The sequence below is a fragment of the Tachypleus tridentatus genome, chromosome 1, assembly GCF_004210375.1.
Source record: "Tachypleus tridentatus isolate NWPU-2018 chromosome 1, ASM421037v1, whole genome shotgun sequence".
Taxonomy (NCBI): Eukaryota; Metazoa; Arthropoda; class Merostomata; order Xiphosura; family Limulidae; genus Tachypleus; species Tachypleus tridentatus.
In genome coordinates this window covers 70725966-70742914 of record NC_134825.1, presented here as the reverse complement: position 1 = coordinate 70742914, position 16949 = coordinate 70725966, and the positions used below count along the sequence as shown (strand labels likewise).

General features: G+C 33.6%; 1 protein-coding gene across 5 annotated transcripts in view; it reads left to right on the top strand.

The window, feature by feature from the left end:
* Positions 1–5160: 5160 nt before the first annotated feature.
* Positions 5161–16949, top strand: part of LOC143251762 (synaptosomal-associated protein 25-like) — a 41188-nt gene continuing 29399 nt past the window's right edge. For 4 of the 5 annotated variants that reach the window (XM_076503022.1, XM_076503028.1, XM_076503008.1 and 1 more), the window contains exons 1-2: positions 5161–5430; positions 10470–10594. In XM_076503022.1, the coding sequence (XP_076359137.1) occupies positions 10514–10594 (81 nt within the window). In that variant the 5' untranslated portion in view covers positions 5161–5430; positions 10470–10513. Of the gene's footprint in view, positions 5431–10469; positions 10595–16949 lie in introns of those variants that run through there. The other variant, XM_076503036.1, reaches the window with a different exon arrangement.

Genomic DNA, 16949 nt, shown 5'->3' with positions numbered 1-16949 from the left:
CTGAGAGTCGCGGGTTCGAATCATGGTTGCACCAAATATTCTCGCCATTTCAGCTGTGGGGGCATTATAATGTGACAGTCAATCCCACTATTCGGTGGTGATGACTAGCTGCCTTCCTCAAGTCTTACACTATTAAATTAGGGACGGCTAGTGCAGATAGCCCTCGAGTAGCTTTACGAGAAATTAAAAACAAACTCTAAACTAAGTGTGTCGTAATCCGTAAATTCTTGAAACTTATCACAATCAAAAAGGGGTTATCATTATAAATAAATAAAAAATTGATTTTCAACAACATTCAAGTATTTCAGGGATAGTTACAGATTTTTTTCACCAAGCATTTCATTACAGTAGAACTCTCATTTAGTTTTAAAATATTTTGAAACCAACTTTTTTTTTGGTCCATAAACTGTTTTGTTTACAGGTATTCCCCTGTGTTTGCTAACAGAAGCAATGTAACAGATGCAACACTAGCATTACTGCTTACCTCAGTTAATTTTACTCTATTTATCTCACCTATAATCATTCCTGCTTAAACCTGGATAGCTAATGGCCCATAATTACAAAAACAACTCCATGACTTCATCCTTTCTCGGATATATAACCATGTGAGCTAATTCTGCCTGATTTCTTGAGAAGAAACAGCTCATTCGATAACCATATTACACAGTGCTAAGGTACTTTACTTCATCTGCAGTAAGTACAGAACACCACTTGTGTATACAGAGGTACTATTATTTCCTCTACTATAAACACTCGTGTAATTCATTGTTCCTGAGCTTAATCTGACTAACATCAAATAATTGTTATGTGTAATAACATCAAACTGACTGAATCATTTTGAGGTATGTCTTTCTTGAAGATATGAATGCTATATCTAATGTTGAAAATGACTATTTTTATTCTGTGAATGACATTTTTAGACACCAGCATAAATCTGTCTCCCCATTTGTGTCTAGTCTATTGCCATTTATCAAAACAAAGTTGATGCCCACTAACCATAACAGTGGTCTCACTTGGAGGGTTTGAAATATTCCAAGCTATACTAGTGTGTGGGCTGTTTCTGTGTAAATCAGGAACTCAATCTCTCGTTCTTATTTCACACAAGTATGTGCAAAGCTAAGAAAGCTAGACTAGCAACGATTTTTTAATACGGTTTGTATACTATACTCAACTACTTACTATTTGCTATTGGTTCTCCAGCACATACTGAGCCAGTGGTTTAAATCAATAGCCTCAGCCATCTTGCTGTTGGGCAAAGTATGAGCACTGCTGTTCTTTAGCACCTGCTGAACCACTGGTTGGAATTGATAGTCTTGCTATATTTGTTTTTCAACAAAGTATAGGCAGTTCATTTGCATGTAACTCGACGTGCCACAAGTGAAGCAAATGCTTCACTTTTCCTGTTCCAGTGTTCAGACAAATATATAATTGGCATAAACAACAGCATCCAGACCATGGTAGGTACGTGAGAATCCTTTCCTTTCATGGTAACCAGTGTGATTGCATTATGTGCTAGAATGAGTGGATAGCCTGTTCATTATCGGCATGGCTTGAAATTGGTAAATGAAGGTATGTATTACAAAAATCCATCAAATGTGTAATTACAGAATTTGTCATAGTAGGCTTATTGCTCTACGGTGACTGTCTTGACATTAACAGTGTGAGTGAGGATATTTCTCACACTCAGACCATTCTAATAATCACATTGGGAAGTTCATTGATGAATTAAATAACTCGTCAGCTTTACTTTGCAGATGGTATAGATTGCCCACATAAATGTACAGACTCTCAGTGGTGCTTCTCTCTCGAGTCTTTAACCTGGTCTAATACATTGATTGATTCTCCTCTGTATCAAATGCTCACAACAACTTGGCCACGACTGTCTCTCAGTCTTTTTGTTGGGTCTTGTCCAAATGCTCAAAAAAGATCCAAAGTTGAATTATCCATTCTTGAAATAAGAGTAGACTACCAGCTATTGAGTCTAGTCATTACAAGCAATTAACTGCCTGAAATACTGTTAGCATGTATAGATTATAAATCCAATACTTGGTGGTTTGCATCCTATTGTATAAAGAAATATTCCATCACTACTACAAACAATGTGTGGTGTCGCGATGAGGATTAAAATGGCCCCCACCTTTGCCAACTTCTTTCTTGGATACATCTAAAGTGTTATATTTAATCAACACTATGGAACAGTACCTATTATGTATCTTCGCTACATTGACAGCATACTGAGAACTGCATCCATGTCTAAAACAGATTTAGAAACATTCCACACTTTGTTTCTTTTTTGTACCTTTCTTTAGGCTTTACTTGGGAAATATCCAATACGACAATTCCCTTTCCAAAAAACAAAACAAACAAACGTACTGTTGACTTCTTGAACAACTTGTTGTCGTTTTTTTTTTCTGAATAACTATTTTGTCAGCGAAATCTTCCAAACCTTTTTTTTATATTCAACAAAATGTTTTTTTGTTTTTTGGAAATAAAAGAAGTCTTGTTTGTTTTTGAATTTCGCGCAAAGCTACACAAGGGCTATCTGCGCTAGCCGGCCCTAATTTAATAGTGTAAGACTAGAGGGAAGGCAGCTAGTCATAACTACCCACCGACAACTCTTGGACTACCCTTTTATCAACGAATAGTGGGATTGACCATCACATTATAACGCCCCCGCGGCTGAAAGGGCAAGCATATTTGGTGTGACGGGGGATTTTAACCCACGACCATTTGGGCCCAAAAAGAAGTCATTTTAATAAAGGAATGTAAACCTTTAACAAATAAAACAAAAGGAGTCGGTTTATACTTATACTAGCTCAAGATTGTATGGCTGACGTCATCAATCGGATCAAGTGTCGTGTGAATTTTGCTGTATACCTGATGATGCAACGTTAACAGTGACGAAACTTTGTTTCCAATTGTTTCTATCTCACTTTAGCTGTGTTTTAATTTTTAAAACAAACAAACAAACTCAGAGTAAGCGTTTATCATTCAAATACTTATCAAGCCTTCTCTTGCTGTATTTATCACAACTAAAGGCAATCCATTCCAAAGGCTACTTACCTGTAGGCAAAATAAAATAAAACATTTTGAACTAAAAATGGCTTCTGTCCTGCCAAAATTTATATTTGTTCCCATAGCTCCACCTTACTGACCATTAAATACAAAATAATATGATAATATTAAACATCTTCATCAGGTCTCCCTCTAACTCATCTTCAATTTCAAAATAAAACAAACTAAGAGGTCTTAAGTCTTATCCTATCCTTGTATAACATCCCAGGTGTTATTATAGTATCATTCTTTAGAACATTTTCAAACAACCCAATGTCCTTCCTTAGGTAATGAGCCCAAGACTAAACACAATACCTAAAATATGATCTAACCAGCTACCTATAAAATGATAAATAGCTATTTAGCCTTGTATTTAGTATTTGTTTAGATACAAACAAAAACTTTATTTGTCTTGCAACTCGGACAAGTACACTACTTGGACGGCTTAAGACACTATCAAACACAACACCAAGAACTTTTTATAACACTATCATGATCCTTGCCATAAAAAATGTTCCCAGGTGGGTCAATGACACGTTTACGGGCTTACAATGCTAAAATCTAAGAAAAGATTCCACAAGGTGGACACAGTAGATAGCCCAATGTGGCTTTGCTCTATATAAAAAAAAAAACTCATCAATATTATACTTATCATTCAAATTATAATACATGAAATACACGATTTTGTATTTATTACAACTGAAAACCATCTGTCATTTATTCACTCATCTTATCAAACAATCTAAATCCTTTTGTAAAGAATCAGCATTCTCCTCACAGCTTTAATACCATCAGAAAATTTAAGTAATTTATTAAACATTCCTTCATCTAAGTTATGATCTAAATCAAAAACAGCAAACATTTATGACAACCATCTAGATTAAGTGAATTTGTAAAGAATCCTCTGCTTTCTTCCATTCATCTAGTTTGCCATCCGATAAGAAAGTTTATTGACCACACCTATAGGTATCTATTTTTTGAATAAATCCGTTGTGTAGCTGTGGCTGTATTAAGGTTTAATACGGTCCTAAGCCAAGGTAATATTTGGGAATAATAATAGTAATTCACACTTGCCTCTATTCTAGTATTTTGACGAACGATTTTCTTTTTACTTGGATGGCCTATGCTTTAAACTGACACTATGTGTAGCACCTTGTCAAATGCTTTCTAAAATCCAGATGCGGCAAATCCACATCACCAGTAATTTCTTGAAAGATTTTAAAAATATTAGTAAAACAAGATACCTTCCTGGTGAAACCATAATGCCATCCAACGAAATTTTAAGCTTTGTTAACTGACTTTGCAAAACATCTTTAATTTAATCTTCAAAACTTTTCCTACTACTGATGTAGGCCTGGCATACCCAAGCGCGTAAGGCGTGCGACTCGTAATCTGAGGGTCGCGGGTTCGCGCCCGCGTCGCGCTAAACATGCTCGCCCTCCCAGCCGTGGAGGTGTATAATGTTACGGTCAATCCCACTATTCGTTGGTAAAAGAGTAGCCCAAGAGTTGGCGGTGGGTGGTGATGACTAGCTGCCTTCCCTCTAGTCTTACACTGCTAAATTATGGACGGCTAGCACAGATAGTCCTTGTGTAGCTTTGTGCGAAATTCCAAAACAAAAACAAAAACAAAACAAACTACTGATGTAAAACTAATAAATAATTACGTATATTTTTATTGTTTTTTGTGAAAACAAGAGTAACATTAGTCAACTTCTAATTCTTCTGACACTTGCCCACTATTCGAGAACTTATTAAAAAAGTAGATGCAAGTGTTTTTGTTATTCTTAACGCAAAGCTACACAATGAGTTGTGTGGAATCAAACTCCGAATGTTAACATATAAGTTTGTAAACTTAATACTGATAAACACATGGACAGTAATTAGGGGTTCACAATAACTGTCATAGTGTGAGTTAGACTAAGAAGTTGAAATATAACTTTCACAAATTTTTATTTAAGTCATTTAGAAATCAAAATTATGGTAAGGATTAATGATGCAATATTGTTTACATATTTATTGTTATCCCAATTATTTATTATTATGAATTTTATTCACGAATTAACTTTACTCCACTTTAGAAGAACTAGCGACCTCTCTAGTATAGTTTTTGACAGTCTTTTCGGCAGTTGTGTAGAGCGAGAGTAATTTCTTGACGATTTTTGAGAGTTACAAGTACCTCTATTTTTCTGATCGGTGTTTTACAACTTAATAAACATAATTAGTTATATTGCAAAATAACTATTAGTATTATAATTTATTGTTTAGAGTTGGCTGTTGAACATTAAAAATTAAAATTTAAGCTATTAAACTTCAAAGGTCGTATTAAACTGATAACATTACTTATAACCGGAATTTTTTTCTGTGAAATAGAGAGGTAGGCTTACTCTTACCATATTAATTTTTTTTTTTTAAACTAACAGTGTATATACATATATTTAATCAGTAGTTGGGTTTAATTTTTCTTTAGCGTGTTTTAACATTTAGGCTTTACATTTATGTTTTCTAGCCCAACATTGAAAAGCTTGTGTCATGTATTGCAACTTACAAGAAGTACTTTATTAGAATTTGAAACAAGTTTATTATAAACATGATAAAGTTTCATAAATAAGTTGTATGCAGTTAGCCTTGTTTATACTTGTGGAAAATCCATGTGATTAGAAATTTAAGACATCTGTGATTTACTTTTCAAGTGTTTACTCTTACTACGCTGTAGTCTGTAGCCTTTCTTACCTTATAATATACTTTTGTTGAGTTTTAGCACTATTTTAGTCTTACTGTTTTAACTTAAGGATGTAAAGGGACTCTCTAGATCTACAACTTTTAAAACTGTCCCTGTGTTCCAACCCCCTAAAACAAACAAACAAATGGACAATTTAAAACATCAAATTGTTGTAAGGTGTCAACCTCCATTATTGGTAGAAACAAGCCCAGCCTCACATCTGAGTTGTGAAGCTCATGCATTTTGCTTTGTCTCACAGTTATACTTACCTCGTAAAATTTCATGGAAAAAGTGATGTCAAGTATACTCATAACCAATGATATCAATAGAATTGTGCTAGAAATTAGTGACTCGTGCATAAAGCATTATTAACCATTATTATGGGTGATATATCCAGTTCTGTAAGAAAGAAAAGATTGACTTGCTTTGTAACACTTAGGTTTTTGCATTAGTTAATAATGTAGTGTTGGAAATGGGCAGACCTGAGTTTTTCCAGTAAAGTAACTGTAGGTAAGAAAATAAGCTGTGTTGCCTTGAGAACATTCAAGGAAAAAATAAGTTGATTCTGTGGTGGATACTGTATTAAAATCTGAGTATTTTGTGAGCTGGATGCTTCCGATGGTAACGTTAGTATTATTATATTTTACTTCTGCAGCTATTGTCTCTGCAGAATGAATTTAACATTTTAAATCATATTGTAGAAGCATTGTGATACAATATACAATTTTTTAATGACTATAAACATTTATTGTAAAAAGTTTATGCTTTTAGCATTCCAACACTGCTAAATGTATGAAAATTTGATAAGATAAAAAGGTGAAATGCCCTTGCTTTCTTGTAATTTGAATTCACCAACTTTTAATAAAGTTTTTGAAGTAACTCCTTCATGGTTGAGCTGTTCCATTAATTATTCACTTCCAACACCACTTTATAACAGTCCAAAAATTGTAAGGCTTATTATGGGCCTAATGTGAGAAATATCAAACACTTGGTATTGCTCCTTACATTTTCATTAAAGATGTTTAGTTTTTGTTTCATGTATGCTTTATCCCTAACAATGATCTTGAATGTTATTGGTGTTCTTATAATGTTATGAATTATATATTGCACACCCATCCTTAAGAAAAGTAAATAATTTAAAGCCACCTTTTTTTTTTGGGAAATCATCAGTTTCCCCCTCTTGAACTCCTGTGAAGTGCAAGGTAATGTATGTGAGCAGTATTTTAAGCTATAATTACCATAGTGATAGAAATCAGCTCAGAAGTGTTGTGAAAGAAAAAAAATATTAGTGTGTTGATCAGTCAGTCTCTTAAGCCTTTTAGATAATGTAATGTTGCTGTTAGAAGAGCATATTGGATTTTGGGATATATCTACAGGAATATTGACCACAAGCCAAAGAAAACTTTCTCTGTATAGACATTCTGTGTTATGGCTCATTTAGAGTATTGTGTTCAGTCCTAGGCTCCTCACTTAAAGAGGGTTGTTGAGTTATTGAAGAGTTCAAAAGAGGATTACTACAACTAGGATTATCCCTTGGATAGAGAGATGTTGTATGAAGCCAGGTTAAAATCCTTAAAATGATTTTTTTTCTTGAGAAAAAATGTAAAATTGAAGTGTTCAACATTATAAACAGGATAGATAGAATTTATATATTTTTTATTTTATTTATTGGAAAGAATGGTAAGACTAGTAGATGTACATTTAAAATTTGATGGGGTAAATGCTGTTTAGAAATTAGCATCTTAAGCAACTTTGTTTTTCAGACAGGGTAGTCAACTTTTGGAATAGATTTCTTTAATATATGATAGATGAATCATACTGGGAGAGTTCAAGAGAAAACTTAATCTGTTACAGCTAATATTGGAAGATAGGTTAAAACAGTTAAAAAGGCACAAAGTTTAATGTTGTATGCCAGTTTTATTCATTATGCCCTTTTAAATATTGTTAATGTAAATAAAAAAAGCAATAATAACATTTTGCTGTCTTCTATTCAACCATCACAAAATCCAGTTAATTAGTTTTCCCTGAACTCTACAACAACATGCTCTGCTTTCTTTCATCTAGCCACTCTTCTATCCAAGCTAGTTAACTTATTCTTCACACCTATAGAAATCATTTTTTCACAAGCCTTTTATGTGGTACTTTGTTAAATGCTTTATTAAAATCCAGATGCATCACATCTACATTCTTAGCTATATAAGCAGTAATCTATTCTTTTCAAAGAATCTCAAAGATTTATAAAATACAATTTTCTCACAGTGAAACCATGTTGATTATCCAATAAAATTGTTAAATGGCCATACATCGTATCTTTTATCAGATTTTCCAGAACTTTCCCACACCTCATTTTATTAAATGATTTTATAGAGTTTCATTTATCAGACTCAAGATTTTTTCCACCATAGAACTAAAATTAACTGACTTGTATAGGGCAGTTCTTATTACCCCATTTCCCCCCAATGTTCCAACAGGACGTAAACAGACTTAAAAGGCTAGAAACAAGGTTTCAGTACTCATATTGGGCAGAGCACATATTGCCTTTGGGGTAGCTTTATGCTTACCTGGAAACACTTAAATTTATCCTCTTTAGAAATACAAATAGCATAACTCTCCAAGGCTCTATCACCTGCCCAGTTTCTATTGGTCTGAAAAAAAAATCAAGGGGCACATGTATATATATACCCTTTGATTTCATTTTTTAAGACCGAGGAACTTGGTGTAGAAGAGATTGCTGCTGACCAGTTTCTTTCCTGTGGTTGATGGTTATAAATTAATTTTATTTTTCTAACAAGGTATTTGATTTTTGGAATGGTTTCCTTCAGATGTGTTGAAAGCAGCAAAGTTAAAGTTTAAGGATTGGTAAATTTTTTAATAATACGGTCTACAGACCCCATGTTCTTACCTGTTATCTCGATGACAAATGGGTGTGGATGTATTGTTATTAGTTTGTGAAAAAGCTTTCTATAAGGTGCCAAACAATATATTGGGGATTAGATGGTAGGGAAAGACTACATGTAGTTAACTGTATAGTAGAAGGTTAAATAAAAGAAAAAAGAATGGAGTCCAGTCTAACTTGATCATTGTTACTAATGGAGTGCTGCATAATTCAGTACTCGAGTCTATGATTGTTCTTATTTATATTAATGATATTAACATAATTAGTAAAATCTGTTAGTTTTGTATTTCTATCCATCAGGTGTATGCTACTGCTTTATGAAAGGATTTGAATTGCTTGGTGAGTTTGGCAAATGACAGATGCCCTAGAAATCAGCCAATGAAATCACATCTTACTTAATACAGTCTATATTAATATTGTTATCATTTGAGATTTAGGCACTTATTTTCATGGAACTGAATTTTTTTTACCAAAATCTTGTGCGTGAAATATTTATGAAGTTCATATTAAAGTTATGTTGCTGGAACATCATTCATTCTTTGATGCTGATGAAATAAAGATGTTGTATACTAAAGGGAAAATAAAACTGTCAAATTGCTATCAATAGTACTGTGTGTGCATGTTTCTGATTTCCTCCATTTTTGAAATATCTCCCATTTGTTTCAGATGACATCCACAATGTGTGCTTGAAATTGTGTCTTCCATTTGCTGAAGACATAATTTAATTGCTGTATTAAAATGAAACGTGATAAATTTTAAGTTTAAAAAAAAAAATGTTTTGTGAAATGCAGAGAAAGTTACTTCTGTGTAGAAAACATCTTTAGATAGGTGATCTCATATACGTAGTGATAGAAAGTACAAAAATTTATTAAGCCTAAAATATAAACTTTTTTTATAAAATAAAAATTTAAATAACATTTATATGTCAGTAACTTTGACATGATCTTGGACAATAAGAGTTTGTGTAGTCTCGTACTTCAACCAAAATTTATATTTGAAAACAAAAAATTAAGAATTGGCTGGTAAGTTTTGTAATATTTAGTGTATAAAAAAATAAAAACATAGTTTATATGGTTATTTTTAACTTTTAACAAATTTTGCACAATCTGTTGTATTTATACATTAAAGAAAATAGTATTTCTCATTTCTTGTAATGTTGTCCAGTTGTTTAAGTTGGATCCATGTAGTCAATTAATGTGTTATGGAAGAGCTTTTAAGATTAGTTTTATAGAGAAATATCAAGAATGTGGTTTTATGTTTCTTTGTAAAGATTTCCTGCTGTGGTTTACCAATATTTTTATTTTATCAAATGGTCATCTTGTGTAACTGTTACATAGTTGTACAAATTATACTAAATTTCATTTATGCAATACTTAAATGTAGTAGGTACAACTGAATATTATTACATCCTTATGGTTTCAAAGAATGGAAGTATATAGTTGAATAACTGATACATGAATCATTGTGTAATCAATTATAATTTTCTATTTCACCTATGATTTATTACTTTTAAAAACACTTGTGAACATTAAGTACTAATAACCAGATGCAGCAAAATGTGTGAAATGAAAATGAACATTTGCTACGCTGAAGTACTTTGGGTTGTTATAGATCTATGTCTGATTTATGGTTGCAGCAAAAAGTATTTTTACTAGAAACATCCTATGGTCATATGTAATTGAAACAAGTGGTTACTGTTAAAGTATAGTCTAGGCAGGAAATTAAAAATAAAATGTGTATGTGTGTATATATATATATATATATATATATATATATATATATTTTTTTTTTTTTTCAGTAAACACAAAAGTTGTGGGACACTACCTTTAAGAACTTGTCACCATGTCCAGGCAACATAATGGTACTGCTGGAGTAAGTGAACTAGAACATCTTCAGATGAAAGCTAATCAGATCACAGATGAAGTAAGTGATTAGTTTGTAGCTTTGTATTATAAATAAACTGGTACAATATAGTTAATACAGAAAGTAACAGATGCACTTTGAAATAATTTGGTAGTAATTTTGCTAAAAATTTTATTGAATAGATGTAAAATGTGCAACCAGTTATGCAATATGATTGTGTAGTGGGTCATTTAAAAGTGTATTTTGTCATTCTATGTGCTATTTCAATAACATTGTACCGTGTTTTTAAGCAAAGGAGATTGATTGCAGTACATTTTGATGTCTTTTTTTTTTCCTGTGATTAACTCTAAAGAAGTAAATACAGAGAATGACAGGCATTTGACTATTATAAATGAGATGGTTCATTGTTTAAGCTAATGTATGTAATATAGTTTATACAGAAATGTTGTATTGTTTATGCAGATGTGTATGATTTTATTTATAGGATGTGATGTGTTTTTTAGAAACTGAGCAGTGTGAAAAATAAATTTGAAACAGGTGTTCACATTGTGCTAACACAGTGGTAAAGTAACAAACAACAATTTCTGTGTAGGATATTGTAGAAAACACACTACATGTTTTGAAACTTTGTGTGAAGAAGACAGGCAGTGAAGCCAATGTACTGTCAAAATATGTAGTATGTCTTCTACAGTAAATACCATTGTGTTTACAAATCATTTTTGTTGATATTTGTATGATTTTTTTTTGGAATTTAGGACAATACAAGTATGTTCTACATTACATGTTATTGGTATAAAAAATGTCATTTTACAGTTAAATTCTACTTTCTCAGGGTCCCTGAAAGTGTTCTGTTTCAAGAGTAAATTAAATAAAACCAAAATTAAGAATAACAAATATTTTCATTTCTTGATTTTGTTGAAGTTCATGTGTCCCACTATGTTGTAGCCTAGAGAGTGCATGATTCTTCTCAAGATTCATATAACACCCACATTTTACTGAAATTTTATTATCAGCTGATTGACTGACACTATTGTGGTGCAATTAGTTAAAAGAGGTAATCCTTCCAGAGGCCTTATAGGTGTAAATAATGTGTTGTTCTACAGTTAAGTTCAACTTCAAAAATAAATCTGATGTTGAAAATCTGTAGTACTTCATGTGTGAGTGGTTTCCTTTGTGTAGTTTCATATTATAGAATACATGTTGTTGTCACACTGTTTCTGCTTATTTGTCAGCCAGGCCATTTGTAACATCATTGCAATATCAGAGCAGAGCTGACTGGTTGCATAGGGGATGTTTTACTCTGACCTATTTTTAGTGTCAGACTAACTGCACATGAACATTAATTGTGAGCACTAACACATCTCGCTTTGTGTCTGATGTTTTTTACAGAAGAATATGTATGTGTGTGAAGGATCTAAGTTCATCCTACAACAATTTGGTGGGTATGTGAGCCCTTGCTAAAAGAAAATTCAGTTCTGACCTCTCCTAAGTTTTAGTTGCTTAGGAATATATTGTTTGTCAAAAAATATCCTTAGTTTATTATTATTATTAGCTCAGATTTTTTTATTGGTAAACTGTAAGAGTATAATATTACTCATTGAAACTTCGTATAGAAGGAAATTTTTTCCTTTTGTTTTTATGGCTGCTGGAGATTCTCTTAAAATAAACCAAATGCTTGCACACCTACACACCTACATGTATATATAACTCTGAGAGACATGATTGTTAGCTCAAAAAAATTCCCTCCCATTGCTAACAATTTTGTCCACAACAATGCTAACTTCCTAGGGAAAAGGAGGAGAGAATAACTAGCCTCCAGGACAAGATTAATAATACAACAGTAGAGGTAGGTGAGGTAATCCATGTTAGTTTGTTGTGTGAGATAGCGAATAATATATCACAGGTTTTTTGTCTAGCTTTGTAAAGTAGTATTTATTTCTGAAACAGCAATAATGAAAGTAGATAAATAGATAGCTGATACGACTAATTCATTAGATTGGAGAACATGTCCTTGTATGTATGTATGTGTGTTTATATATATATAAAAAAAAAACATGTTAACCTCTCTGGTGATTTGTTTGTATTTTCAGCTTCTCTCTTAAATCATTTGTTTCACTGTTTTTCTATGCCCCAGTATCATAAATGTATGATAAAATTATACACCATATATAGCATTTTTTGTAAATCAAAATTATTTTTTTCAAACAAGGACTATATAGAAGGGCACTGGTCATTTGTCCTCAAAAATTTGGTCTTTAAAATTTTCGCTGAAGCTTCTTTTAGAATTTTAGTTACTGCAAGATACTATGCCACATTATTGTTACTTGATGTTAGGGTATTTTTTTTTGTTAGATTAGTTGCTAGCCAACAATGATACTGACTGGTACTTGATATTTTCTATATGTTTACATATGTGAGTTGTATTTCAAATATTATGTATACACCTTGGAATCTAATATGCTTATAAACTGTTTAAGTTGAAACACATATATAGTACTTGTTTAAAATATACTATAAAAATCACTTCCTTTGATGTATTCTCATTGGTCATTAATAACCTGCCCTTGAGGTGAATTCTTGTATATGGTGAGGAAACCTTCCAGAGAATGTTCTGTACTCTCAGTTTACCTCTTCTGGGTTCTAAATATTCATTCACGTGTTTGTCATGCGTGGTAACCCATGAAGGGGAGGAAAGGATCCTGGTGGTTGAAGGGTCTAACTCCAACACACCACTTTGAAAGGATCCCGAGATTCCTTCAAACTGCTGTCCAATTGCTTTAATGAATTGTTTCTATAAGATCTTAGAGAGAATGGTTAATGCTTGTCATTTTGGATCCTCAAAGCAAACAACCTTCTCCCACCCACTCAGTATGGGTTCTAACGATGGCACTCCACCACGGATCACCTGAATCGACTTAAAACGTCAATAAGGGAAACCTTTCTTAAGTGACAACATCTTGTTTATGTGTTTTTGACCTTGAGAAAGCTTAAGATACAACATGGGTATCTTATGAGACCCATTCATATGGGTTGCATGGCTGTTTATCCATTTTTATGAGACATTTTTTTAATTAACTGATGATTCCAAGTCTGTGTAGGTTCAACACTTTCTTGTTCTTTCCCACAGGAACTTGGAGTCCCTCAGGGCTGTGTCTTGAGTGTTACACTTTTCATTATAGAGATTCATGCCATCAGTGGATACCCCCCTACAGTTGCAAATAGTCTCTATGTTTACGACTTTCACATCTCGTATCAGTTGTTGAACATGAGGTATATAGAGTGGCAGCTACAGACTGCCCTCAATTGTTTACTAAAGTGGACCACAGCAAATGGCTTTAACTTCTCTCTCTCTCTAAAACTGTTTGCATGCACTTTTGCTGCCAATGGGATATTCAACCTGATCTTGAACTCCATATTGGTAAAGTTGTGCTGCCTGTAGTCCCTGAGACAAAGTTCTTGGGGCTTATCTTTGACTGTAAGTTGACCTTTATTCCACACATCAAGCAGCTGCATGTCAAGTGTACAAGGGCACTGAACATCCTCTGTGTTCTCTCTTCCACCTTTTGGGGAGCAGATTGATGTTCTTTGCTAAAAATCTATTGTGCTCTTTTTTAATCAAAACTGGGTTATAGGTTTTTGGTCTGTTACTTTGTCAGGACCTCAGTCTTGAAGATGTTGAACCCTGTTCACCATCAGGGGTTTCAGCTTTGCACAGGTCCCTTCCACACTTCTGCAGTATAGAGTTTGTACACTGAGTCTTATGAGCCTCCTCTATACCTCTGCCATTTACATCTGTCTTTACTCTGTGCTTCAAAGCTTTGATCTTTACCACAGCATCCCACCTGGGATTGTATTTTCCTTCCTCAGTGAGCCATGTTTGTTTAGAACAGATGGTCTGTCATTGTTTCTTTTGGCCTTCATATCTAGGCACAGTTGGATGAATGGGGTCTGTCCTTGGATAACATAACTGTATCCACTGATCAGCTCATCCCACCATGGCTAATTACCATCCCCAAATGTAACCTTTCTTTGAATAATCTGAAGAAGGTGGATATTCCTGATTGGAAGTATTGCCTTCTATTTGACAAACATCTTTTGAACTATCTTTCCATTTCCATGGATGGTTCAAAATCAGGTGACTCTATGGGCTCTGCTATGGTTTTTTGTGATTTGATTGTTGCACATAGAATCCCTTCTACAGTTTCTGTATTCACAGCTGAATTGTATGCCATTTCTCTTGCCCTGGATCACATAGAAGTTATGCAGTACACGAACTGCACTATTTATACTGACTGTCTTAGCTCTGGAATCGCTTGATGTTAGTTCTTACCTTGTTTTCATCGATATTCAAAACTGACTGACCCGTTTCTCTCTATCATCTACTTCTGTCCAGTTTTTCAAGCCATGTCGGCATTCATGAAAATGAGCTTGCTAACATTGCAGCTAAATATGTCTGCTCTGGTACTATCATAGCTGTCTGTCCCATACATGGACTATGGTCCTGTATTCAGGGCTTGGCTCCACATCATTTGGCATACAACATGAAGTGAGCAATATGATGATAAACTTTTCCAGATCAAACATTCTATTAGTCAGTTTTTAACTCATTGCATTTTTGCACCAGTGTGTGGTCTGTGTGACACTCGGGTCACAATAGCCCACATATTACTCTCAGATGAGGCAATCCATTCAAAAGGCTAACCACCCTGTTAGATAAATAACTCTTATCTGAAAATGACGTATACCCTGCCAAAATTTATATTTGTGTCCTCTACTCCTACTGTTCTCACTGTTAAATATGAAAAAGATAATGCATTAATGTTTCCCTTTGCAATTGCAAACACCTCAATCAGATCCCCCCCATCTCTTCCTTTTTCAGTTGAAAACAATTTGACAGATTTCAACCTCTACTTGTATGACAACCTTTCTATGCACCATTCCAGTAAGCCTTTTAGTTGAACCCATTCCAATAACTTGATGTCATTCCTAAGGTGAGGAGCCCAAGACTGAACAAAATACTCCAAATGTGGCCTAACCAGTGACCTATGCAATGAAATTATAACTTTTTTAAACTCATTCATTATTTTTTTATAAACAACCTAAAATCCTATTTGCCCTACCACTGGCAATAGCATACTGACTGGGTGGCCTAAGAGACTGACCAACTATTACACCAAGATCTCTTTCTTTCATGACACTTAAGGATATTCCCATCCAAGTGATTATAATTCACATGCATTTTATTGCATTTAGTGTAATTAAAACCCATTTGCCTGACTCACTATAGAGTCTAAATCCTTTTGCAAATTACCAGCAGTCTCTTCACAGCTAGCAACACCCAAGACCGTAATATCATCTACAAATTTAAGTACTTTATTGACCGTTTCTTCGATTACATCATTGATGTAAATCTAAAAGAGCAAAGGTCCTAAGGCTTAGCTCTGAGGTACCTCACTTGTGGCATTAAACAAGTTTGACTGAGCTCCACTTGTAACAATCCTCTGCTTTCTTCCATCCAGCCACTCTTCTTTCCAGTTTAACTTATCCCCTACACCAATAAAGATGCTTTTCACAAATCTTTTATGTGGCTCTTTTTCAAATGATTTATTTCTCAAAATCCATTTACACCATATTTATGTCCTTATCCTCATCTACATAAGCAGTAACATTTTCAAAGAATGTCAAAAGATTGTACCATATTAAACCATTTTAACCATCCAATAAAATTCCAAACTTTGTTAAATGACTTTGCAAACCATCCTTTTTCAGACTTCCCAAAAATTTTCCCACAACTGATGTAAGAGTAATGTGTCTAAAATTGCTGGTATAATTGGTATCACCTCCCATGAGAAGAGGAGTAACATTAGCTAATGTCTAATCCTCTGGTAACTGTCAACAATTCAAGGACTTGCAAAAAAATAGTAGTAAGTGGCTCACATATTGAATCCTTAACCTGTTTCAAAACCCTTGAGGAAATATTATCATTCTTTGAAGTTCCTAATTTTTCTTAACAACCTCAAAATGAATGCAATCATCTTGTTCAACATGTGGAATACTGTTTCAGTCTTTGTTAATTAAAACTAAAGATAAAGCAACATTTAATAAGCCAAACACCTCAATCATTAGATCTGAGCCTTTCTTTATCATCCCTAAAGGGCCTTACTGTTAAGTTTTACATCTTCAGCCAACGTTTTGTCATTACACCCTTTTATGATATCCTAATTTCCTATTTCATTAACTTGATTTGTTTAATCTTTTAAATCTCAGGGTCTCTTTTTGGATGTCCTGGGCTTTAAAATTGTCCTTTTTTTTCATTTGTCAGTGCCATTAAATACAAGGGCTATCTCCTTGTTGGAAATTCCCAGTCTCCAGTCTGAATACATTTTTGTAATCTGAGTTTATGAATATTTAGCAG